Genomic DNA, 26,727 nt, shown 5'->3' with positions numbered 1-26,727 from the left:
GACAGAATCTTAGTATCACCATGGCATTCAGAGTAAAGAGTAAAATGTATCCAAAGACATAAAGGATTCTGAATGAATGTCAGTAGCTTCATAAGAACAGAGAGGGGCCACATGCACATATATTCAGAGTCCCTGTTTCTTGGATGCCATGTATTGCATCTTCTAGGCCATCAGCAGCTGTTGCCTTGTCTTGAGGTTTCTATCACTGTGATGAAATGCCATTACCAAAGTAACTTGATGGGGAAAGGATTCACTTAGTTTACACTTCCATATTACCATTCATCACTGAAGGAACTCAGAGCAGGAATGTAGAGACAGGAGCTGATGCAGGTATCTTGGAGAGGTGCTATTTACTGGCTTGTACCTCAGTTTTGATCAGCCTGCTTTCTAACAGAATCCAGAGTTTCTGGCCCAGGAATGGCATCACCTACAATGGGCTGGGTTCCCCTATCAATCACTAATTACTGTGCTCCATGAGAAATGAGTGGGTGAGCTCTGGGGTCACCTTAGGACTCAAATGTCAGCAGGCTTGACAGGTGGCTTTGCCACCTGGTCTGTTGGCCTAAAGATTGTGTTTCTGAGAAGACGAGAGTCATTCAGAATGGGTGTCTTGTGTCTGCTTCTCCCCGAACAGCAGCAACCCTATCATCATCTCCTGAGGATGAGACAAGCTGGTCAAGGTGTGGAATCTGGCTAACTGCAAGCTAAAGACCAACCACATTGGCCACACTGGCTATCTGAACACAGTGACTGTCTCTCCAGATAGATCCCTCTGTGCTTCTGGAGGCAAGGATGGCCAGGCTATGCTGTGGGATCTCAATGAAGGCAAGCACCTTTACACATTAGATGGTGGAGACATCATCAATGCCTTGTGCTTCAGCCCCAACCGCTACTGGCTCTGTGCTGCCACTGGCCCCAGTATCAAGATCTGGGACTTGGAGGGCAAGATCATTGTAGATGAACTGAAGCAAGAGGTTATCAGCACCAGCAGCAAGGCAGAGCCACCCCAGTGTACCGCTTTGGCTTGGTCTGCTGATGGCCAGACTCTGTTTGCTGGCTATACAGACAACTTGGTGCAAGTATGGCAGGTGACTATTGGTACCTGCTAAAAGTGTATGGCAGAGTCTTAGAAATAAAGTAGCTTTCTGAAATTGGCAATTGGCTTCTATAAAAAAAAAAAGAAAGAAAGAAAATGTCCTATAACCTGATCCTTCTCAGATGATGTTGGTTTGTGTCGAGTAGACACTAAACTATCCAGTACAGGCTCCTTATCTTAGGCAGAATCATGGAGCCTAAATCAAACCTACTTACCTTAAAACCTATTGCATTATGTGGTTATGTTCAACAGAAAATGAACTAACATCTTCTGTTAAGCACTACCATGGCAGAGAACTATGCTATTCTGGATAGGAAAAGCCTCCACTGCTTACCAACACTGCGTTAGACCCCAGCCATACTGTTATCTGACCTCAGGCAAGTACTTCTCTGTGTTTTAGTTTCCTTAACTGTATGAAAGTTTGTCTTTTAAGAGTACTAAAGACTTCCGCAGCTTTAAACTGACTACATGGAACAGTCCTCTGTGTTGTTTTTGTTTGATTTTGTTTGTTTTGTTTGTTTGTTTTCGCTCCTTTTATTCTATCTGCCCTGTCTTTGGCAACAATGGAGGGTTTTTTAATTATTATTTTTGTAAAGGTAATTTTCAAGCTTCTTTTATTAAAAAGCACTTTATTTCAAAGTCTTACTGGGAAATTTAATAAAGTAGATAATAACCCAGCAGGTCCGATTATTGGCTGTGCTGTGAAGCTTCACCCCTGCAGCCTTTCCCAGGATCCTATGTCTATGAACACTCTATCCAAAGCTCTCTGGGCTCCAGTTTGAAAGCCTTTGCCTTTATTGAATAGCAACCAAGATAAACAAGGAACAGGTGGTATGAAATAAAGCTTAAACCCTGCAAGGACCAGCTGAGGACCAGCGGGACTGTAGAGACACAGGGACTGTAAGGACATCATGTCTAAGCTTGGAGAATTCCAGCAAGGAGTCCAGGACAGAGCCCTGAAGGCCAGAGACTGAGGAGAGGCTGGGCTGGAGCTGAAAGGGTGTTAGGAGAAGCATAGCTGTTCTGGGCAATGTCCCTGTGGTCCTGTGCTTTCCTTAACAAAGAAAGTAAGGAATGAGGGGTGGGGGTGGGGGTGTCACCTTCCGAACAGAGTTGTGAGATTGAAAAGACCCCTGTAATGAGGTAAAGGAAAGCACAGAAGGTCGAGGAGGGAGTTTTTCTTGGTACACTAACTGAGAAAAGTCACATCCACTGTTATTTCGATCCGAACTGAAAGAGTTGAGGAAAAGAGTAGAAATGGCCAAGTAAAGATGATGCTCACTCCCAACTCCTTCCTCTGTGGAAGTAATGAAAACTGGAAAACATAGCCAGAAATGACGTTTCCTTAACTCAAGAAATTAACCAAACTTCATAGCAACCTGGAGAACATGCATTTGACTACATCTTAGCAAGTATAGTTTCTCTGTTGTTCCAAAACTTCCTTGTCAACACTTATTCTTGAACCCTGAAGCAGTCTTACAACTGTAACAGCAGTCAGCAATCCTAGAGAAAGCCAAGAGGCTTGCCATACCTGGAGGTACAGCAGGAGTCACTAAGGTTCCTGAGCCTTAATCCCAATGAACTGTCTGTCACATTTTCACCATAATTCCTTGGAATTTTCCTCAGAAAGTGCAGGTATTTAACATGACACAGGGCTTCCCCAGCACAAACCACCTTTTCCTGATAGATCCTTGCTGAAAACAACCATCAGAGGCGATCAGATATTAAGAAAAGTTTTGGCATGAGAAAAGTTTCCACACAAGAATTTGGAAATCTGTGACACTGGACTTCTTGAAGGCCTGTGGGTGACCAGAAGAGAACAGCTCCTGAGAGCTCAGCTTGAGTTTGCCTTAAGACTCTGCACAGGCAAGAAGTACAAGGCATAGTGAAGTGATGCTGGCTGGGTGAAGGTTGAAGGATAATGCCAACACTAGTACAAGGCATTCATCAGTGAGCCTGAAAATCACTGGCACTGAAAGCCTTGGGAATCTCTATCAAAATCTCTTAAAAGATATGACTGATAGAACTTCAGATCATCTGACCAAGCAAAAATAAGAAGCCTCAAATTACAAAGGCAAGGAATGAGAGAGGGCATTGGTACTGCCCTTATAGACATCAAAAAGATTCTTACAGAAATACTGAAAACAGTTGCCTACTGATAGACTGAATGGGCATATAAATTAACACATGTCTACAAATATAAAGTATAAATTTTGACTCAGTTTGCTAGTCAAACAATCAATGTATATCCACAGATTTATGATAAGAAATTAGATTAATAAGTTTTTAAAATCTCTCACACACATGAAATTCATGAATCAGATAACTTTACACTTGAATTCTACTAGATGCTTAAAGAAAAGTTAACATGGGATCTTTATAAACTCTTTCCAAAAATAGGTAATAGGGAAGACCCTCCGTTTCATTCCATGGAGCCAGCATAATTCTGAGGACAGCACAGACTACATAAATGAGAGACTACATAAAAGGAGAGGCCAGTTCATTCCAATGACTGTAGGAATCTTGAACAAAATAGAGTAAACTAATATTATATCTTTAAATGATAGCACTTCATGACTAATTAAAATATACCCCTGGAATGTAAGGTTGACTCATTTGTTATACTATGTCATCACATCAGAATAAAAGACAGAAATAAATAAAAAAAATCCCACTGTTATACCAGTTGATAGAGAAAAATATGTAATACAAAACTCAACCTTCCATGAATAAAATGTCCTGGAAGAACTGAGAGGATCAATGGCCATATACAGACGTCTATGGCCCCTTGAAGCTACAATAATGCTGAGACATAACCACTCGTGTAACAATGGCATAAACATCATGGAAGTAAGTATCTGCTTTCTGATTGGCTCTAAGTCCCACTTCATACGATGAAACCCATATCTGGCACTGTTATCAAACTAAGAATCTATGGCTTATAGACTGTAGGGGAGAACCCAATCCTATTGTGCTGCTAAAATTACACAGCATAAACTAATTACTAATGATTTTATCCTTAAACCCATAGATCAATGCAGCTTTCATCCCTCATCTGAGTAGCTTCTAATTACAGGAGACAGAGGATTCACAACTGGGCAAGGTGGAGGAATTAGAGACCCAGAAACACAACACACACACACACACACACACACACACACACACACACACACACACACACACACTCCTCAACATGGTAAGGACCCCTGTGAACAACGCAGTCAAACTTTCAAAGATCAGAAACAAGACAAGATTCCCTGTCAGTGCCCATGCCAACATGGCACCAAGAACCAGGCGTAGGCCTACAAGGTTTAAGAAAAGACACATACGAGTATGTGTCATTCATATTAGGAGAATGCCAAAGCTTTTACTGTGGTTCACCAAATATATACTCCAAGTTCACTGAGTGGAGAAATCCAGGAACCACGGTGGAAAAACAGACTTACGCCCTCAGGAACAAAGAAAGAGGAACAAAAAACAGGAACTGATTTAACAGTGTTATTGCACAGGTGTACCACCCAGGTGTACCACTCAGGGCAAACAGAAAGGTGAGGGCATTCCTCTGTTAGGAACAAAAGGCTTCCTTCCACATGCATCAGCAAGGCTCAGCAGGGGTCAAACACTGATGGGGCCCAGGAGGGTCTGACAAGTCCTCCTTTTTTAATTTTTATTAAGTAGTGTCTGCCTTAGGACACTTTAGGGTGCCCACAACTTACCCGTCTCTGGGAATTTCTGCCAGTCTCAGAGCCCCTGTTAGGTGGGCATTGGTCCCAAAGAGTTGTCCATCTTTGACTAACTACTTCTTGTGAAGGCTGAGCCAGATTTGGGCAGAGGGATTGTCTTCTGCCAAGGAGAGCAACACCTGCTTAGTTGCTGCCTGGGACTGGGAGTACTGTTTGTACATGTGATAAGAAGCAGAAGGTCAACTACTGTAGCATCCAAGGGCCATAACACTAAGGACCATAAGCTCTTCCTGTAAAAGCACTGGCTGTTGATTTAAATTTAGAATTCCCAATTGTCAGCAACTTCTCCTGAAAGTTTATCCACTGTGCTTGCCTTAACATCAGATTGGGGGAAGGCAATCCCAGACATTGTATCCACAGTGGCTGCAGCAGCAATGGCTGCTATAATAAACATGAGACCTCTCATGACAGTTCAGGATCAGTTGACCCTCTCCTAAATGACTGGCAGGCAATGGAACCATGCCTGAGATCCATACAACCATGGTAGAGTTCCCTGTTCCCCAGCAGCTTCACATGCAGATGGCATTCCTGTGAAGAACAGTCAACACTATCTCCAACATTAGCACCATTCAGGTAAAACAAAGATCATCAATCCATTGTTCCAAATGTGTAAATCTTCTTGAATACTCAAAACATTTAACATTTTTGCTAAATGATCAGCAAAAGTAACTGTCTTAACTTCTTGGGTCAAAGCAATAGTGCTATTAATTAAATAGCTATACCACTATGCCAGAAATAATCAAACCCACTATACTATTGCTTCTGCTTAAAGACTGACTCACTTCTAATATTTGTAAGCCTTTTTCAGAATATCAAGGTCCTATAATACTTACAAGCAATGAAACAAAAGCTGGTATATGCCAGATTTCAATATAGTAACAAAATTAGAAAGTGTACAATCAATATACCTTACATTAAATATTGTAGAAGAAACAAAAGACCAAATAATAAAATATCAGGAATTTTAACACATGGACTAACATTTGTTCAAAATCTAGATCCTGCATCAATTTTATCCACTGTAAATGTAACTTCACATAGACAATTGTGAATTTTTAAATGTCTCTGAAAATGTCTAAAACCAATCTTCCAAATGAAAACTGTTATTTCCAATATTGGATTGACCAGTCTATGATTGAGTCAGGATAACTTGTCACATTAAAAGAATGAGAAGAGTCATAACTTCTCTTTGATTTTCTGAAGGCATTTTCTACAGTCTCCATGTTCTTTGTCCCACAAGATCTAAAAGCTTAAAGCAAGGCAGCTTGTCCAATCTGGGAAATAGGCAGGTAAAGATGGTCAGGAACATACATCCAAAATAGCTTTCCAGTCACCATTGTCAGGGCACTCAGCAAGCTCACAGGTCAACATCATTCTTTGTCCCAGCATCAACATGTCTTATCGGGCACTCTGGCAGCTAGCATTCTTCTGCAACATCCTACAGAAAAACACAAACATGCCCTCTTCCCCATAAAAAAATACCCGAACAGGTTCAGGCCATATGTCAATACGTGGATCCTTCCATTTCACCTAGGCAGAATTATGCCTAGTTGTAGGGTACAGTAAACACTCAAGAGTTCCTTGGCATCCAAACTTTAAATTTTAAAATAAAAAGAGTATTATTTAAATAATTGTATGGCGTACAGAGATATAATCCCCCCTTTTTTATTTATTAAGATATTGTTCTAAAGTTTTGATATGTGTTTTATAATATCTAGTTTTTGAGAATTATAAGGAATCTCAATAATATGGGTAACATCTATTTGTCATAACTTATAAGGTATGAGTCCTGGAGGATTAACACCATTATGTGATAGACGAAGAAATTGAGGACACTGAGGACTTGTATTTACAATTTGACTTGTATACCAAATTATTGTCTCTAGCTATTACTGTTTTGATGATGTAAAGAATGAGATTGTTTGGCTAATTGTCCCTATATAAGGCCTATAATCTGCCTGGTATGTAAATCTATTGTGGCATTGTCCTCGGTAAGGGGTCCAGGCAATCCAGTCTGAGTTCTTAAATGGTCTATAAAGAAACAGTGCATTCTCTTAAATCAGTTGTATAGCATAAATAATTGTAAATTTTGAGGGTTAGCAGTATCTAAAAGAGTAAAAATTTTAGTCAATTGCAAACCACAAGCTATACATTGGCTATCAGTATACAAATTAAAAGTTTGATTTTAGCATTTTAAAAACAGTGGCTACAGCATGTAATTCAATAATCTGTGCTGAAGCAGAAGCAGGGGGAACTCAAGAGAACAAACATGTGATCCAATTATAAGTGTTACCTTCTCATTCGATGAACCATCTCTAAATATAGTAAGTACATTTTCTATGGAGTGTATGCACAAATTTACAGGAAATACAAAAGCATGAATAGAGGAAAACAATTTTGTCTGAAAAGTTTGTATATGTAATAGGCCAAATATCAGTATTCTGTAATAGTCACTTTAATTGTTCTTTGGAATAAGGAATGTTTCATCAGGTTCTTTTTCAAAATACTTCCATGACTCTATCTTACAATTCTGTATTAACACAATAACAGCTTTATCTCCCTTGAGGATATCAAACAAAGGCTTAAGTCCTCCAGTGGTAAGATTAAGGTGAGGTCTTAGCCAATTACCATACTTTTAGAAGCTTTTAAAAATAATTTAAAGTGAACTATCTTGAATTTTCTGTGCCACAATGTTTGGGATATAACCGATGTCTCAAATGTTGAAAAGGAATATTGAATCTTTTCTGGAGCAAGAGCTACTCCTCAAAATTTAAAGCACATTGTAAGAGCAAAGGCTTGTAGAAATATTAAAATGTCTATATAATGAATAATACACACTGAAAGATTCAAAGTCCTAACTTTTTGTATTGAAGCAGTGACAAAATTTTTATGTAATGTAGGGTCATAAGTGATTCCTTGAGGCAAAACTTTCCAATGATAATGAAAGACCTCCGGAGCGGGGAGACCCTCACTCAAGTCTCGAGATGATGCGACTCCCCAAGAACTCATGTGAGACCGTCCTTGCTGTAATAAACATGAGGTTTATTGATAGGAACCAGTGCACTGGGGTCGAGACTCATATCCCATGCAGGAGCAGTGGAGTTCGACCCCGAAAGGCTGGGAGAAAGGGTATTTAAAGGGAGGAACCACAACCTGAGGGGGCAGGGATGGTGTCATTGGAAAGTGTCGAGAATACTAATGAAAAATCACAAGGAGGAGCTTCCTGTTTCTCAAGATTGTTAAACTTTATGATCCATCAGTTCCTGGGAGAAGCTTCCTGCTTCTCAAGATTGTTCTCTAAGGGCCTTATCTTAAGTCCTTTTATCTAGTTCCTGCGAGAGCAGGCTCAAGAAATGTGACCTTTTATCTAAAGGTAGAGGGCAGGGTCTGGAATTTGAGGTATTTGGGGCTTTTTTAAACTTCTGACTTCTTAGCTGCATTTTTTATTCTTTCAATATCACTTCATGGGCTCTCCAAAATTATAAGCAAGCTCACTAAATGAAATCTTTCACAATCACCAGGATACAAAAAAACAGCATAAAAACAATCCTCTAAATCTATAATAATTTTATACGTATTTCTTGAAATAGCAGTTGGAGTAAGTAAATAGGCTGTAATGCTTTCACAAGTTCCTTAGACTCATCAACCTTTCGTAAATCCTATAACAATCTCTACCTGTTCGATTTTTTCTTAATTATAAATATGTGTGAATTAGAATCCTGAGCCTGTGATCAAACTGCAAATTGTAGCCAATGTAACACTGGTAAATTTAACCACTATCTTTAAGTTTTTCTTATAACACCAGAGCACAACCACAACTTTGGAAAGCAAAACTCAACCTCCAACAAACAATCTAGTCTCCAAAGTCCAGTCTCTCCAAACCAACACCAAGTGTATCATTTCCATGCTACAAAGTTTGGCTGCCAATTCCTGCACAGGAACATGTGATAGTGCAGGCTCTGCTACCTCAACAAAGAGACATTGCTCTAAATTCTTTTATAAGTCTGGTTTCTCGGATAAAAATTCCTTAAAAATATCCCAATTTAGACCTGTTTCCCTGGGTTGGCTCATGCCACGTGTTGTCTAGAATGACTGCATCCAAATTACCAGTTTTAAGCCAACTTTCTGTTACCAATGTTACAACCTTTTAACCATACCCAATAACCTAAAAGCCAATAATCTATAGAGCATACTTATACATTTAAAACCAATGAGAAACAAAAAATGAAGTGGCTACACATATCTTTAATATTTAGACCAAACACCATTTTTACCTTTTCTAGCTGTAATTTTAAGAGAAGCACCTTGTCACCTGCAACAGCCAATAATCATAGTCAGGGATTTTTCTAAGAGACTCCTAGCTACAGGTGCAGGGCTCCGAAGGCCAACTGAAACTGCTTTTTATTTGTTCCTTTTTTGAAACAAGTTAAAACCAAATCAAGGAGTGAACGATAGGCAGATAAAGTTTTAACCATTTTTTCTTTTAAACATGAAACACAGAACAACATTCAAGCAATGAAACAAAAAACATACAATGGCAGCTTGGTGCACCAAGGACAGACAATAGACATAGAGGGAAAGAACTAGATGGTGTCCCACCGAAGGGACCCAGATATCCTACCTAAGGAACCCAGAACCAGAAATAAGCATTTCTCCAATAAGAGACAGCAAGGAGGCAGGATGTCTTCCGCCTTCCTTCTGTCCCTAGGAGAACTCTGAAAAAGCTCATTTTCCTTCTCTTTCTCCAAAGCATCCATGGAGAGTCCGGGAGGACTGTTTTTCTCAAACCCACTCTCTCTCATGTCTAGGGTATAAACTATCTCTAGTTCAGGTCCAAAGACTAAAAGCATCTATGAGAATTGACTTTGCTTCTCTAGATTTTAATATAACTCTAAAAGAACACATACACAAAAACACTTTACCATTACCTTGTCCCTTTTTCACAAGGTTTACTCCCCACTATCCCAAATCTTTATTTTAATTTGCACGTGCTTTCAATTCCCATGGTGTCCTTCACTGTCTCCTGCTTACTGAGGCTCCAAATTCGTGGTGCCATTTTACCCAGTTTGTTCCTTCTCTCTGCCGGCCGGCTCCTGGGATGAGGAGAATTTTTCCTCAGAAAAATTCTCCACTTTCCCGATCTCGGTGGAACCTCCATTTGTAGGTATCTACGCTGACATAATACCAGGTATAGGCCTGCAAGGTTTAAGAAAAGACACATACTCAGGTCATTTGTGTTACGAGAATGCTATAGCTTTTACTGTGGTTCACTGAATATATACCCCAAGTTCACTGAGTGGAGAAATCCAGGAAGCACAGTGGAAAAACAGGCTTATGCCCTCAGGAACAAAGAAAGAGGAACAAAAAACAGGAACCGATTTAACAGTGTTATTTCACAGGTGTACCACCCAGGTGTACTGCTCAGGGCAAACAGAAAGGTGAGGGCATTCCTTTGTTAGGAACAAAAGGCTTCCTTCCACATGCATCAGCAAGGCTCAGCAGGGGTCAAACACTGACAGGGCCAAGGAGGGTCTGACAATTCCCCTATTCTTTCTGGTTGTACTGTACTTCCTAGCTGGGGAATTGAGGCAAGAAAAAATGGAGAGAGGATATCAGGTTATAAAGGAAGAAGCAAAAGAAGGCTTGACTTTGTATTTAGAAAATCTTCAGGAGTCCCAAATCTCTTAGCACGAATAAGATTTTGAAAGGAAAATTATACAGATTTAAGGTTTAAAAATATGAAGTTAAAAGAGTAAGTTTCAAAATTCACAGACTCAGGGCTAAACACTGTGAAAAGCAAGTCCAGGCAGCCCCGCCCTGCCGCTAGGACTAACAGACCATAAAGATAAAGAAAAGGAATGCAGGAACCAGCCCGAGTTATCAGGACTGACTCAAACCATCTGGCAGAAGGGCACCTCCCCCAGCTTACTCAGAGTCACACCTTAATCAGATGTCCTTCAAACCCTGATAGGCCCCTAGCTTCTAAAATCCTGTACGCTCCAGTCAATATGTACTCTCCTGCTGTGCTGTAATCTCACTGCCATGTTTAAATGAGCCAATCACTTATAGCCGTGCCAGAAATTAGCCAATTGTGTGTAACCACGCCAAACCCCCTAGCCTTCCCTATATAAACCCCTGACTTTTGAGCTTCGGGGTCGACACCTCTGTCTCCTACGCAGGATACGTGTCGACCCGGAGATCCCTGTAATAGATCTCCATAATAAACCTCGCCTTTGCTTATTACATCCAAAATGGTCTCTCTGTGTCTGGGGTCCGTGATTTCCCACAACTTTAGAAAGGGTCTCTCTTCGGGTATCTTTCATTTGGGAGCTTGTCCAGGATCGGTGTTTCCTGGGGCACACCATCCTGAGACTCGAGCTAGGATCTTTCAATTTCAATTTGCCTTCATAAAAATACCTACATATATCCATAACTACAATATGACAAATATGGAAGTAAAGAGCACTTTAATCTGTGTATTTATAATATTGTCAAAAGAATAAAATAGGAATTAATTTAACAAAAAGTAAAATTTTACATCGAAACAGAAAATATTCAAAGAAATTTAACACAATTTAAAAATCTTTTAATTATCATGTATTAATTTCACACGATAAGTTTTATTATCCTTTTTTTTTTAATTTTGATTTTTTCAAGACAAGGTTTCTCTGTGTAGCCTTAGCTGTATTGGCACTCATTTTGTGGACCATGTTGGTTTCGAACTCACAGAGATCTGCCTGCCTCTGCCTCCTTAGTGCTGTGATCAGAGGCGTGCACCACAGCCTGGCTCTTACTATCACATTTTTAGTCATGCCATTTAGTGTGTTTTAGTCACACTCACCCTAATACTTCTTGCCACTGATTGCCCTAGTCAAAGTCTTAAATAGAAATGCATTTTTCTCAAAGGATCAGAAAAAAAAATATTGTTTATAGGGCACGCTGAGAAAACTAGTACATCCCTATGTAAATCTCAGAGGGGCGTTTTGTCTTTAGGACAGAAATTGCCAAGTCTCTCTCAAAAGCCACATGAAAGGGAAAGTAGTCTAAGAAAAGCAAAAATAATCCAGACAGGAAAGAAATTGGGAAACGTACGACTTTTCACATTCAAAATTACAAAGTTATAGTCATAGAGGAGTTACACGTGCTGACATCAGCACAGACAGATCAATGGGCTAAAACTTGCCTTCCAGAATTAAATCTACATGTTCACTCAGTATTTATTCCCAAGAGGAGAACTTCCAAAATTTAATGTGAGAAATTTTGCTGGCTACTCATATCCATGTGGCTGTAGCTGAATCTCTATCTTGCACCAATAGAAAATTAATTTAAAATATATCAAATACCTAAATGTACAATGTAAAAGTTCAAACCATTAGAAGAGAATAGGTATGAATCTTTGAGACTTCAGTATTGCAATGGTTTCACAGGTATGACCCAAAAGTACCAGGAAGAAATTCAGATGATTTTCACTTTGTTAAAAACTTCAAAATTGATGCTTCAGTTGAATGTACTAGGAAAACTCATAGAATGGGAGTTAAGTGCTTGCAAGTTGCATGTCCAACTAGAGAATTATATCTAGTGCATTTAAGCACTAACTAACTCAATAGTAAAAATAGAACTATTGAATGCAGTAAGAATGTTAACACTTTTTGTAACAATTTACAAATGGCTAAAAAGTACACTAAAAAGATACTCATGTAAGACAAAATAAGATACTGCTTTGCATCCACTGAAATGTCAAAAAAAGGGGGGCAGGGGCAATAACAAATGCTAATGAGAATGTGGCAATATAAAATGACGCAGCTACCTAGGAGCAGTTGATGTTTAAATATAGGGGAATATATCACTGGGGCTGTGGAAGGCACCCACACACCACTGCTACGATCGAATATGTGATTGAAAGGCTGGAAAGATAGAAAAATTGGAGTGGTGAATGTGCTATGGGGAGAGGTAGAACTGGAGATGGAGGGATGGGAGTGGCATAGGTAGTCACCATGGTGAGACCTGTGAGGATGCTGAGGGCCGTGTTGATGTCTGCAGCCCTGTTCTGCCAAAGCCCAGGTAGATGTGCATGCTGCTCTGGGTTGCTGCCTAAGGCAATGTTAATGTCCCTGGGCACCAAAGAGCTGGCGCTGCCCCTCTCCAGTCAAAGCTCTCTTCCACTGATGGCTTCTGAAGTGGACACAGGCAGAGAAAGACTCATCCTGCCTTGAGGACTTAGCCACTGTGAATTTAACCAAGTTCCAGTATTTGGAGACACAAAATGGGGTTGTGGGGTTGATTCTTTTGTGGGGTTTTGTTTCTTTGTTTTTCATTTTTTTCCCTTTTTCCCCTTTCTTCATCTTTTTTTTTAAGGGGGGCATCACTGTGGAGGAGGATCAGACAAGAGAAGACTGGTGAGCATAACAGTTCTGGGAGCAGAACCCTGCGGGGGCGCCGCCCGGGGCCCTGTGGGCAGGAGGTTACAGCAGGAGCTGATGACCCTCGGATGTCTGGTGACAAAGGAATTTCCGCCTTCCCTGAATCAGACAACCTGTTCAAACGGGTAGGAACCATCCACGGAGCGGCCCGCAGGGTATATGAAGACCTGAGGTATAAACTCTCCCTAGAGTTCCCCAGTGGCTACCCTTACAACGCACCCATAGTGAAGTTCCTCACACCGTGCTACCACCCCAACGTGGACACCCAGGGCAACATCTGCATGGACATCCTCAAGGATAAGTGGTCTGCACTGTATGATGTCAGGACCATCTTGCTCTCCATCCAGAGCCTGCTAGGAGAATCCAACATTGAGAGCCCTTTGAACACACATGCTGCAGAGCTCTGGAAAAACCCCACGGCATTTAAGAAGTACCTGCAAGAAACCTATTCAAAGCAGGTCTCCAACCAAGAGCCCTGACAGCCTCTCCAGCTTTCTCTTGTGTCGTCTCTTTTCTTAGATCGTCTGTCCTTTCTCCGTGGTTTCTGAGCTGTGCTGTTGTTTTTGTTTTATTTGTTTTTTTTTTTTAAATTAAGTCTGCTTGAACAATGTATATTAAATAAATGCACCTTGATTGTTTTTGTATTAAAAAAAACAACTAGAGATCGCGCATGACGTAAGACACGTAAATAATCAATGAAAATAGTTTTAAAAAGCTAATAACCTTTGTATTCTAATCATCCTTATATTTGCATATGCTTATTAAATTTCAAGTTTTGCAATCTTCCTACAATATAATCTAACATGACATTTTTATTCATTTCCATTTGGAACAATCTTTACCTTACTAATCAAAGTCCGTGTTCATCTAAAAGCATTTTTCGTTTCTTTAATCTTCTTTTACCAAAAATATGTCTCATGCTCACAGCCTTTCTGTCTCATTTTGTTAAACTTGATGGACTTTTTTATATTTTATTGTTATTATTGTTATTATATAGTTTAGAACATCTTTTGATAATTTCAGTGAAGATTCAGAGAGCTATATAAAACATATGTTACTAAATATCTAATATTTATAAATAAAGGTAGATCACATTAGTAGTCTTTTTAGATCAATTTAAATTAATTATTTGTTGAATATTCAAGTCATTATAGCAGACTCTTTGATTGTTTTGTTTTGTTTTGTTTTAAAGCACTCACTTCTCAACAGGGTTTATGAGCATCCAAGACAGGATGAAGTCCAGCATTTTTTTTTTTTTACTTACTTTTTTTAGACAGCTAGTTTACCTTTGTAGTAGGTTAATCTTTTAACAAGTGTTTTAGCTAAACTAATTTTTTTTCTTTCTTCAAAATTCAAAACACAAAAGATAAATAATAGTTCTAAATGTATTATATTGATGTAACACTAGGATTATCTGCAGACTTTAAAATGTGCTTTTAAGTCTGAAGCAGGTCTTTGGGGGGTGTATTTTATTTATATTTCAAAGTTATCTCCCCTCCATGTTTCCCCTCTGCAAATCCCTTACCCCATAGCCCCTCTCCCCTACTTCTATGAGAGGGTTCTGCCACCCACCCACCCACCCACCCACCCACACCTCTGGCCTCACTGCCCTAGCATTCCCCTAAACTGAGGCATCGAGCCTCCACAGGAGCAAGGGCCACTGATGCCATATAAGGCAATTCTCTGCTACATTTGCAGCTGTAGCCACGGGTCCCTTTTAAACTGACATGTAAGGCAATGTTCACAATTGTATCTTTCATAGGCCTTGTAAAGATATGGACCATGAAAAACCTGTTTGTTTCTTTTATTTATTTATTTTCCTCATTTTCTTCTGTTTATTAATTCTTCTCTTATATATTATCACATCCTGACCACAGCTTCCCCTTTCTCCACTCCCTTCAGTCCCCAACCCACCTCCCCTCTCTCCCAGATCTACTGCTGCTCTGTTTCCCTTCAGAAAAAGGCAGGCCTCCCGGGGGTATTACCCAAACAGGGAACAACAAGATACAAAAAGACTAAGGATAAACCTTCATTTGTTTATCTTAAAGAGGCAGTGCTGATAAAAATATCATTAAAATCCTTACATGTTTATACTGACACACATGTATGTATATACACACAGTTAAATGCACAGAGATAAGTCACCCTCTTTAGTGCCTCAGACAAGGACATTTATCTTAAAAAAAAAACAAATTAGAGAGGAAGCTGCAGTCAGGATGTCTGAGAGGAGAATAAGTGAAAAGAAAAAAAATATCCTGAAGCAAGCATGACCATCATTTAAAATTTATTAACACCAGCAAGATGTAGAGACCAGGCTGTAGAGCTAGAACAGAGACAAGAATCTAGAAGAAAACACTCTGACAAGAACTATATAGGAGGTGGGGGGAATCCTCTAGAATGTACCAGAGACATGGGAGGTAAGAGACTCTCGGGCCTCAATGGGAGGGACCCTAGAGGAAATGCCCTACAGTGAGGAGAGGAAACTTGTAAAGCCCACCTCCAGTAGAAAGACAGGGATGGGGTTGTCATCCCTTAGTCAAAAACTTTGACCCAGAATTGTTCCTGTTTGAAAGAACTGCAGGAACAAAAATAGAGAGGAGCCCGAGGGAAAGGAAGTCACCAACAGGCCAAAAGTGGGATTTAGCTCAAGGGGATGCCCCAAGGCCTGACACTATCACTGATGCTATGGTGTGCTTACAGACAGGAGACTAGCACGGCTGCCCTCTGACTTGAGATAGAAGCAGATACTTACACCCAACCAATGGACTGAAGTCTGGGACCCCTGTGGTTGAATTAGGGAAAGGCTAGAAGAAGCTGAGGATAAGGATGACCCCTGAGGAAGACCAGCAGCCTCAACTAACCTGGACTGCTGAGATCTCTCAGACACTGAGCCATCAGCTAGGCAGCATACATGAGATGGTGAGGCCCCTGACCCATGTACAACAGAGGACTTCCTGGTTTGGTCTCAGTGAAAGATGCATCTAACCCTGGAGAGACTTGAGGCCCTGGAGTGGGGAGGTTTGGTGGGACTGGGGTAGGGGGAGACATACTCTTGGAGAATGGGTGTGGTATGGGATGAGACTGGGAAGGGGATAAAGACTAGACTATAAAAAAAGATTAAAAAAGAAAAAGAAAGAAAAAGAAAAAATTAAAATCTAAAACAACAAAAAACAAACAAAAAATGATTGTTAAGAATATCAATTTTTAAAATCATATTACTTGTCCCGAAGACGAATCTAATACCATTAGCCATCTCTTCTTGTTTATCCTAAGTTGTCACATTGAGTAAATATACAATCTTTGTCCCTTTAATTAGCATTCTGGACATGTGGCTAACCTTAACTTGTTAAAACAATTGAAGCCGGGACTTTTTCCCCTTAAAATTTTCATCTTACTATGAGCCACAGTCAAGCTGGGATAGTTTAACAACTCGAATTTACACCAACACTTAATCTACCAGGCAGTAAGAACCATAAGCACTTGTAGACAGTGTGGCCCTAACAAATGTTGTCTCACATAAAGAATTAGCAATTTAAGGATTTATGAAACACTTGATGGGTGAAAATATATCATCTTAATGTTTCTAAGGCATTGAGAATATCCGTTTATAAGGCAATGTGTACCCATCAGGCCTTCGGATGCATTGTCCAAATACTTATATTCATAAATTGGAAAATGCACAATTTAGTTGGACTTGCCCAAAAAATAAAATAACTCCAACGCACAATAAATCAACAATAATGAAAAGGGACATGGCCACAGTGTGTTAAAATTTGACACAAACACATGAATACAATTATATGAAATGAAGGCACACCCGATGATTTTAAAAAGAATGGAAGTTGTATAGCCTGTCTCTTTAAGTTCTGACAAGGCTTGCTTAGCAGAATAAAAAATGAAAAGGTGTTTGTCACGAACGCTTAGAGCAACAGCCTTTGCTCTTCTTAACAGCTGAGTTGTGGAGGGGTAAATACCTTTATTGGTGAAAACGTGTTTTGTTTTTCAATGTTACTTTGAGCAAATGTTTGTTCTCTTCTGCTTTTTTCTCTCCTTTAATTTATAGTGAGGTGAAATTAAATTTTCTATGCTTGCTTTTATATCTAAAGGAAACAGAAATGGAAAGGACAGGACAGGACAGGACAGGACAGGACAGGACAGGACAGGACAGGACAGGACAGGAAAGGAAAGGAAAGGAAAGGAAAGGAAAGGAAAGGAAAGGAAAGGAAAGGAAAGGAAAGGAAAGGAAAGAAAGAAAAGAAAGGAAGAAAAGATTATGTTTTTGGATCAGGCATCTACTAGCCTAGTGTCGATTTGGAATACAGTTTCCTTCTTAATTCCGGCAGTGCTGGCCTGTCTCTCATTTTAGATTATTCAACAAAGGCTTGCTGCAAATAGACCTTTACCCAGCTTTTGTTCACTGCTAACACATAGATAGCTGCTTTGTTTTTTAATCCTCTCATAAAACGAAAATATATGGAATTTAAATTTATTTATTTTGACTTTAAAAGTTACAGAAGTCAAACTCTTCTTTAAAATATAGAGGGAAGGAAATCTTGCAACTCTCTCCCTTTCCTCCTTAAACAACTTGATTTACAGAAAGCAGAGGAGACAGACAGGGGAATCTAGGAAGCAGAGGGTACCTTTAATACCAAATTAAGAATGGAAGCAGGTGCTGCTTGGTAGTGATCTCCATTGTGTCTCCAGTTGTCCTCTTGGAGGTAGGAGGCATCCTTAGGACAGGTGAAGAATCAGCTCCTGTGAAATCCTCCAGGAAAGCCATGTACTGGTCCCTTAGTCCCAGGAGCAGGGAGGGTATGAATGAGCTGACAGGATTTCTGTTTTGGTGCCTGTGGCATTTAGCAAACACTAAACAAGTCCTAGCCAGAAACACAAAAGTAAAGGGACACAAGGTACCATGTAAGTTATGATTAACAGTGGAGACCAGCAGGAGAAATCACCAACCATGCTTCAACAGTCAGAGGTTCTGGCAGTGTGGGGACAGAGACACAGTTCCACAGAGTCATCCTTAGCAGCCTGAAGAGTCCCCTCACCTTGAGGGACTTTGACTCTTGGGCCATAATATTTTTCTTCAATACAAAATTTTCCTGTTAGAAGATGAGGAATGAAGAAGCAAGATTACAGAGAGGAGAGCATGGGTTTATGCTCATGATTTATCTCCAGAGCCTTTAACACGCTTTCGTTTTATTTATTTTTAATATCTGCCTTTGACTAACATGTAGTTTTTAAAGCTCATATTAACTTTGCTAATTTTAATTTTACTGATTTTGTAATTTCTTTTTTTCTTTCTTTCTTTTTGCTAGATGATTTTTGCATTCGAATTGAAACAGGCTGCCCAGTCATTAGCTTTTGTTTCATTGCCCAGGAGTTCTAGTTTTGTATACAAAAATACCAACTTTTGAAAGCAAATGTTCTCTTTTGAAAGGACCATGAAGCCAAGTTGTTGGTGGCTAGATTGCCTCGTTTCTCTATATTCTTGCTAACTGGAAGTCCCTAATTATCATACGTAAGGCCAGCTGGAACATCTGATAGTAATTTATCTTCACATACTTGGTCCTTTTTAGAAGCCTTGTATTTTTCCTTCCTCCTGGGAGATTGCAAGCTTCTTCACAATAGATGGCGATATGGACTTTGGATCAGGTTTATATGTTGTTTGGGGTATTTGCTTTCTCATGTGTCTTAGGATCTTGGGGTTATCCTGCACATTTATAAAAATGTGGGGTGCGCATAACACTGGCTGATCAAACCTGTTTGTGTCATTGTGGTTGAGCCAATAAGGTTCTTTCTGATCCAGCAACAGAGTCAGTTTGTTTTGTTCACCTACAAGACCTTGCAGGTGTGGGGGTCCCCTTGATACCTTTATCCTGTTAAGCTGGAGGGAACAAGTGCTTCTTATCTCTGGAGTCTTTATAATCAAGTAGTCATGTGATTCCTAAGCTAAAGGTCCAGCAAAGTTGCTACAAGTAGGAGAAGCTACAGAAAAATCAGAATTAGGTATTTGAGGATGAGCCAATAGACAAAGATCAGGTCGTAATAAAGCAAAGTGTTCCAAAAGCAAAGAAAATCCCCAGTAGAAATCAGAATGCTTCCAAACGTCTAAAAGTAGAGAGAACCTGAAAACAAGTCCATGAGTCAGAATCTGAAACATGTTTGGGGATCTGAAAGCAAGAAGATAAATAAACGTAACAAATGTCTAGACCGAAATTCTTCTGTGGTAGTTTGAATGAGATGTCCCACATAACTCTCAGGAATTTGAATACTTTGTCCTCAGTTGGTGGTTGTGTATAGGGAGTGGGGATTAGGAGGGATGGAGTCCTAGACAAAATATGTCACTGGGAGCAGCAGACTTTGGGGTTCCAAAAGATTTTAACTTTGTTCTCTCTGCCTTCTACTTATGATTATGATGTGAGCTCTCAGTCACTGTTCCAGTTACCATGTCTGCCTGCTGCCCTCTGCCCTCTGCCCGCTGCCTGCTGCCTGCCCGCTGCCCGCTGCCCGCTGCATGATGTCTGCTGGATGCCTGCCACTGTCTGCTGAGGATGCTGCCTGCTTCCTCTGCTCCACCATGCACTCTAAACCTCTGAAACCATAAGACAAAATTAAATTCATTCTGTAAGTTGCTTGGTCATTTTTATTTTTGTTGGTTTGGTTTATTTTGCTTTGGTGTTTTTGTTGTGGCCATTGTACTTTTTATCACAGCAGAAGAAACATAACTAAGACAATCTCCAAAGCACAAGAACAAAATAGAGTCTTCAACCAAACCCTTTGAAAGGAAACAAAAACAAAAAGGTATCGACCAAATGAGATGCTTAAATAACCTGATCAGAATACATAAATGGCCCAAGAGATTCTGGGAAAGAATTCATGACAATCCACCTCAGGAGATAATGCCAGACGGTTTGGATTCAATGGGTTGACACTGGTGTCTTGTTTCTGCCCAAGTGACTCCTCCTATGAAGAATGGAGATGCTTGGAGCCCCTTGTTGGGTGCTATAACTGTCAATGCAAAAACAGCTCAAATAGGGAAAGATATTTATTCTGGAGACAAATTTTAATGACCAGGGCCCAGGAACACAGATTTAGGTCATTCCAAATTCCACATTCCAACCTGAAAGTCATTTCATGAAGGTCTTTTAGTAACCGAACAAAGAAAAATCATAAATCAAGACACTTTTCAAGCACGTTGGTGAAAACATCAAAGAAGTGGATTACTCCCAACTAGAACATCTCAGCTACACCTCAGATGATATCTGGTGGCCTTCTTAGCCATTTGCTGGTAGAAAATAGAGCTTTGTAAACATATTCCAAAAAGTTTTTATCTGTTAGTCACAAGATGTTAGGTCTGACACAGGGGTGGGCAAGATATGGCTATTTAAGGGTATAGAGATAGCCCAGGATATGTTGTATATAAGGGGATAGAGATAGCCCAGGATAAACTGTATACAAGGTTTGGTGCTGCAATATTCCAACCCCTCTACATCACTGAAGGCTCAAATAAGTCAGTCAACGTGGAAAAAGTTCAGTTTGAAGATGCAGGTCATTTCTGGGCACTTAATGATTGATTCTAGAGCAGATGAATTTTACTTACATTAAAAAAAAAACTTTTTGGACTCTCTTAAATGTTCTGAGCCAAATAAATGCTGCACTCAGCCAATTCAATGGCTAATCTTACAGTCTATCTTAACAGGGCTAAAGGATATCAAAAGAGTTGTCAATAAAGATGGAGGGGAAAAAAGAGTTGGCAAAATAGGATTTGTAGGTGCCTCTATGTGATGTTTGTGGAGGAAATTAATATTTGAATGAGTGGACTGAGTAAGGATGTCATTCCTTCAGTGATGTTGATGGGCTCAGAGAAAAGAAAATGGGAGGTGTGTCCTGTTAATTACAGAGGAAATATCTATTTTCCTCTGATCTTGTCTCCTAGCACACAGAGTGTTGGGAGTTTAGATTCCAGGATCAGTGACTCCTGACGTCCTGAGGCTTTGACTTTATATTGAGAATTAAGCCTTTGGCTCTCCCAATGCACAGATCTGTGATTCAGTCTGAACCGAAGCATCAGTTTTCCACGATTCTCTACCTTGCAGAAGGTCAGCGGTGACACTTCCCAGCCACCATAATGGCTGGGGACAATTCCCCTAGTAAATCCCCATTTAAACGTCTACACACCCTAGCAGTTCTGTTTCATTAGAGGATCCTAACACTTTGTCCGAAATGATTAAACATCTCTTTGCTTATCATGTAGGAAGGTTGATGACGATCTATATCCCTTCTATTTTAGAATCTAGTGTGCTTTATCACGTGTCTGTAGAGCAGTGCCATTCGTTTCACTGGCAAGATAATGTGAGACATAAAGAAGGACTCATGGGACTCTATTGGTGCTGATATTTTGAGCTGAATATCATGAGTAATCAATAGTTAGGAGAAGGTAGGAAGAGAATAGGAGGCAAAGTTCTATTCAGCAGAAGTCGGATAGAAATGACAGGGGCTCCTCCCTAATTTTTAGGGCCGGCATCCTATAAGGGGACTATGAGCTGTTTACAGAGGAAAAGGATTACATTACTATAAATCTGTGTGGCGATCTTGCCACTGGCTCAAGCAGTATTAGTATCTGCTTATCATGATACTGGGGATACCATGTCAACAAAACTCAGTAAGATTTTCCTAGCCATAGACTATGCCATCTCAGTACCCTTGGGACCACTGACAGTGAAGTTCAGATATTAGAAGGAGACACATACACCCGACAATGAATTTGTGAGATTATGATCTCCCTTAACTAATTACATATCACATTTAGATATAAAAGGGAGAGACAAAATCTGCTTATATGCAATGTCGACCCCATGATAACGCTACCAAGAAAAGTGAGAAGACAATCTTCTTTATATCAGAGAAATAGTTGTAAAAGGTGATATTAAAATATCAAGTTCCCTATGCTTGGGGGGGTGGTGGCAGGTGATTGAACTAGGATTTGCAAAATAAAATTATGCAAAGACATATTAAACTAAAGGGTTTTTTTTTATACATCTGCAGAACAGTTTAGCTTCCTGTGTCTTTAGTTCGAGTGTTAGCAGTTGGTCGTGGAGCTGGAAAGATGGTCGGAGTTTCCCACTGCATATTGATCTTGCAATGGGTGACCACTGTCTGTACCTCCAGCCTCTAGGGAATCTGTCAGCTCTGGCTTCTGTAGGCTCTAGCACTCATGTGTAGAAACCTATACCCAGACCCCTACACACATTCATAAATAAAAATAATAAAATTAACCTTAAAATATCCAGCTAATTGTATGTATTACAATGTTGGCTTTCCCTAACAAAGAAATAATATAATACAAATATTTAGCTTCAAACTTTGACTGTCCGTGATTTGGATAACGGAGCAAGGAACAAGGGGAGGAGGCACAAACCACCAGAAGCCTGGAAGGACTGAGAAACCGGCAATACTTCTGTTGGAACCTGAGTTGTCAGGGTATGGGAACTAGCTGGCTCAGCATCCCAGACTGTTTCCAGGAAGATGGGAGGGAAGAAATGCAAGGTTATCCTGATGGAGCACACATAGGGACAGCAGGAAGAAACAAAGGGACAAGGAGATTAAGTAAAAGTGAAAACAGTTAACCCCGAGGGCACAATGCAGCAGGACCAGATGTCACATCCTTAAATGTTTAAAATATCTACATCCAGCTAAGGAATATGAGAAATAATATTTGTTCTAGCCCCCTATTTTGACAATCATTATTTCACAAGGTTTTGGAAAGTCACATAGATTTCCACAATGAGGTGTGCTCCCGAGGCCTTTGAGGACCAGCCCCCCCCACCTCTTTCCTCTTACCTCCTCTCACTGTTTCTTAAAGCCACATTCCCCCTAAATCATAGCCACTCTGTTCACCCCAGGTTCAGGCTGTGCCCACCCTCTGAAACACAGCCTCAATAAAGAAGCCAAGGCAGGCCCTGGCAATGGGTTTGACTCAATGATTCCAGAGCCTTTTGTACCTGCATGTGATATATAAAGCTTTAAGAGACTCATTTCCTCTTCTCTGTGGGTTTCTTGCTCCAGAATAGACAAATACAAGGCTCTCTAAGAATGCCCACAGCAGGGGCCAGACTAGTCCAGACTAGAGGACGATGCTGATAAGAGAATTCCTCCTTAAGGATGAGACTCTTCTTCAGCTTTTGTCAAGGTTTTCAAGAAGACAAGAAACTAAAATCAACAGAATACTTAGGATAGTAAGATTTGGTTTGCCGTTGGGAAACTTATGATAAAATAAAAAGGATTTAATAAGAGCACCTTTTTTTCTTTTTATTTGTGGGAGGCTGAGCATTCCAAGTGGTATAATTTTATTGAAATTAAAGATATGTGCATGTTATATGTATTTTATATGCTTTTAGGTAAATGTAAAATAATACTCATTCCTATGGCTAGTACAAACATTTTCTTTTTTGGATGTTTTTGCTTAATTTTTTAAAAATTATTTTTAATCATTTTTTTACAGTCCAGTTGTTACCCCCCTCCCAATCCACCCTCACACTGTTCCTCATCCCATTCCTCCCCAACCCTGTCTCCAAGAGGATGTCCCCACACCCCTATTCCCCCACCCAAAAGGCATCCCCATTCCCTGGGGCCTCAAGTCTCTGGAGTGTTAAGTATATCTTCTCTCACTGAGGCTAGACCAGGTAGTCTTCTGCTATATATGACTTAGGGGCCTCAGATCAGTTCCTGTATGCTGCCTGGCTGGTGGCTCAGTGTCTGAGAGATCTTGGAGGTCTAGATTACTTGAGACTACTGGTCTTCCTATGGGGTCATCCTCCTCCACAACTTCCCTCCAGGCTTTCTAGGGCTTTCAACTCCAGGGTCCCCCAGCTTCTGTCCATTGGTTGGATCTCAGTCAACTGCTTGGAGGACAGAGAATAGTAGAAAGCAGGAAACAGTGAAAGGGATTTAAACCAAGAGGAGCCTATGAGAGAGAATATTCTAAAAAGTGAACTTGTCACACTCATGGTTGTGACTAAGATACAGATGAAATCAAGAGCTGGGGTGGGAAGATGATGTAAAAGAAGTGCTGGCTGAGCTACTTCTGTTTGAAATGTCATCTAGGAAGCATTTAATTGCAAAGTTCAGATTCAAAAGGAAGGAGCTTGTACTCGACAAGTCTACAGAGAACAAATGTGTATGGACAGTGGGCTCTCTGGTTGGTGTGTCAAGGACTGCAGGAGCTTAGCTAAGAAAAGACTTTCCTTCCCCCACCCAACCACATTCATTAACATAGGGGCAGTGGTATGGTGTGTCATAGAATCACAATGATTATTATTAAGCAACATTAGAAGTTAATCTCTGGATCTATCTTCCTTTACTATGGACATATAGGACAATTCTAAATGTTTCCCTATAATACAGAATTTTAGGGAATCTGTATTGGTTCATGTAAATAATAATTGACCGTAAGATGTCTGTTTATGATTAAGATTTTCTTTAATGTCTACCTCACACAGACAACAGTCTTTTGTATAGCAATTTCTTTCAGAAGAAGGCAGTCACCTTTGTTAAGAAAACATGATCCATTTGTTTTGTGTTCTTTATCTTAGATATTAAGTTCCGTTTTATCTATGTCACAGTTGCATTTGCTCAGGAAATACTATTTTAACTAGATGATGATTTCACTGATAACATCTGAAGCACAGGTGAGAACATACAATTTACACACTCAAGGGGGGACTAGAAGATTTCCTCTTTTGTCCCAGTGTCTATACAACAGGGTAAATTAAAGTGGGATCTAGAGACTCTTTCTTGTATTCTTTAGTAGGAAATGTTCATGATTTTAATTACCTTCAGATATTTGTTGTCTAAATTAATATGTTTGTCTTCCATTTTTTATTGTCATTCCTGACCAAAATTACTTTCTTTGTATCATACTTAATATAAATGAGAAGAGACTTTCCAGGGAAAAATATGGTAATTTTCTAACTATCACATATTACCGATGCCCATAAGGTATCCCTTTTGCTAGAATAATCTCTATAAATCCTTTTTTTAAATCCTTTTTTTAAAGATTTATTTATTTTATTTATATGAGTACACTGTAGCTGTCTTCACACACACCAGAAGAGGGCATCGGATCCCATTACAGATGGTTGTGAGCCACCATGTGGTTGCTGGGAATTGAACTCAGGACCTCTGGAAGAACAGTCAGTGCTCTTAACCACTGAGCCATCTCTCCAACAACCCTCCTCTTTTAAACTCAAAAATATTCATTTCTAGAGGCCTGTGGGTACTAATCATGCACTGTGGTACCGTGTTTGGCTAGTACTTCCTGAAAGAATAGAAGAAAACTATGTTGTTTCTGACAGAATTGCTATCTGACCTTCACAGACGAACTGTCACCAAATCTTAGAACATTTCTAAGTGTTTGCGCTTTACTGTCAGTTTTGCTAAATAAACATAAATAAGTAAATATTCTAAATGTACGTAAATATCTACCACATATAAGCAGAAATTGCATATGTCAGTGTGAATGATATTCAAAACAGTACTGTGATGTAAGCACTATTATTAGTGTCATTTTAAAATGAGAAGGCTATAGCACAGGGAGGTTACACACAGGCAAGCAAGCAGAGAGGAGTCCTAGCCACAGTAATATGGATCTGGACTATAAACCATATACCCTTGAAAATGTCCCTTCCCTGTGAATTCACCTACCATGAAAGCATCTTTCATAGAAAAATAGTTATTATTTCTATGAGAAGTGACAGTTCAGTCTTCAAATAAAGTTGCTAAGATATATGCATATTAGCTTATATTTGTATTTTGCTTTTAAAATAATTTTTAATTTTGTTTTAAAGTTAAAAATTTTATATTTATTGCTTTTAGTTTTGAGAAGGGCTATAACAAATACATTCATGAGGAATCATTTTAATATGCACTCACCCTCATCCATAGGTATATACATGCTGTGAACTAAGGGTATGTAATTTTGTGGTTCATATATATTTACTGCAATAAACATTTGTATTTTTATGTATTTTACTATTGAAAACTTACAATGATTCTTCACATTCCCCACCAATGTTGTTATTAAAATCTCATTGTTATTAAATATCAGCTGAGCCCTTCTGGATAGAGCACACAAAACCAACATGTTCCATATGGTGAGATTTAATGGGAGAATGAGACAAGGAGAAGGGGCGAGAAAAAGAAAAGAAAAGAGAACGAGGGCAGAGGAAGTCTGCCTTTTATTTGGAATGTGGCATAAATATTCCCAGGTGGAGGTGCAAATTGAGCCAAAAGGTCTTCTGGGAATGTATGGCCATTGCCATGGCAACAGTGACCAAAGGATGTCGCTGCTGAAGGCAATTTCTAATACCAACATAAATAGCACATAGTTAATTTTTTGTAACTCTATCTAAATCTCAAATTGTCTCAGTGCCGGGTGAGAAGAGACTAGAGAACAAATAGATGT

General features: G+C 39.7%; 1 protein-coding gene and 1 pseudogene across 1 annotated transcript; both read left to right on the top strand.

Annotated features, from left to right (window-relative positions):
- The first annotated feature begins 588 nt into the window (after nucleotides 1-588).
- On the top strand, nucleotides 589-1,151 carry LOC116889477 (receptor of activated protein C kinase 1-like). Its single transcript, XM_032890519.1, has one exon. The coding sequence runs from the start codon at nucleotides 804-806 to the stop codon at nucleotides 1,107-1,109; it is 306 nt and encodes a 101-aa protein (XP_032746410.1). The 5' UTR covers nucleotides 589-803; the 3' UTR covers nucleotides 1,110-1,151.
- An 11,682-nt stretch (nucleotides 1,152-12,833) lies between these two features.
- Nucleotides 12,834-13,858, top strand: LOC116903315 (annotated as a pseudogene).
- The last annotated feature ends 12,869 nt before the right edge of the window (nucleotides 13,859-26,727 follow it).

This window comes from Rattus rattus, chromosome 1 (genome assembly GCF_011064425.1).
Source record: "Rattus rattus isolate New Zealand chromosome 1, Rrattus_CSIRO_v1, whole genome shotgun sequence".
Taxonomy (NCBI): Eukaryota; Metazoa; Chordata; class Mammalia; order Rodentia; family Muridae; genus Rattus; species Rattus rattus.
This window is presented reverse-complemented; position numbering and strand designations above follow the sequence as displayed.

Coding starts and splice junctions, on each gene's coding strand:
- LOC116889477 (XM_032890519.1), top strand. CDS start 804: ATGCTGTGGGATCTCAATGAAGGCAAGCACCTTTACACATTAGATGGT.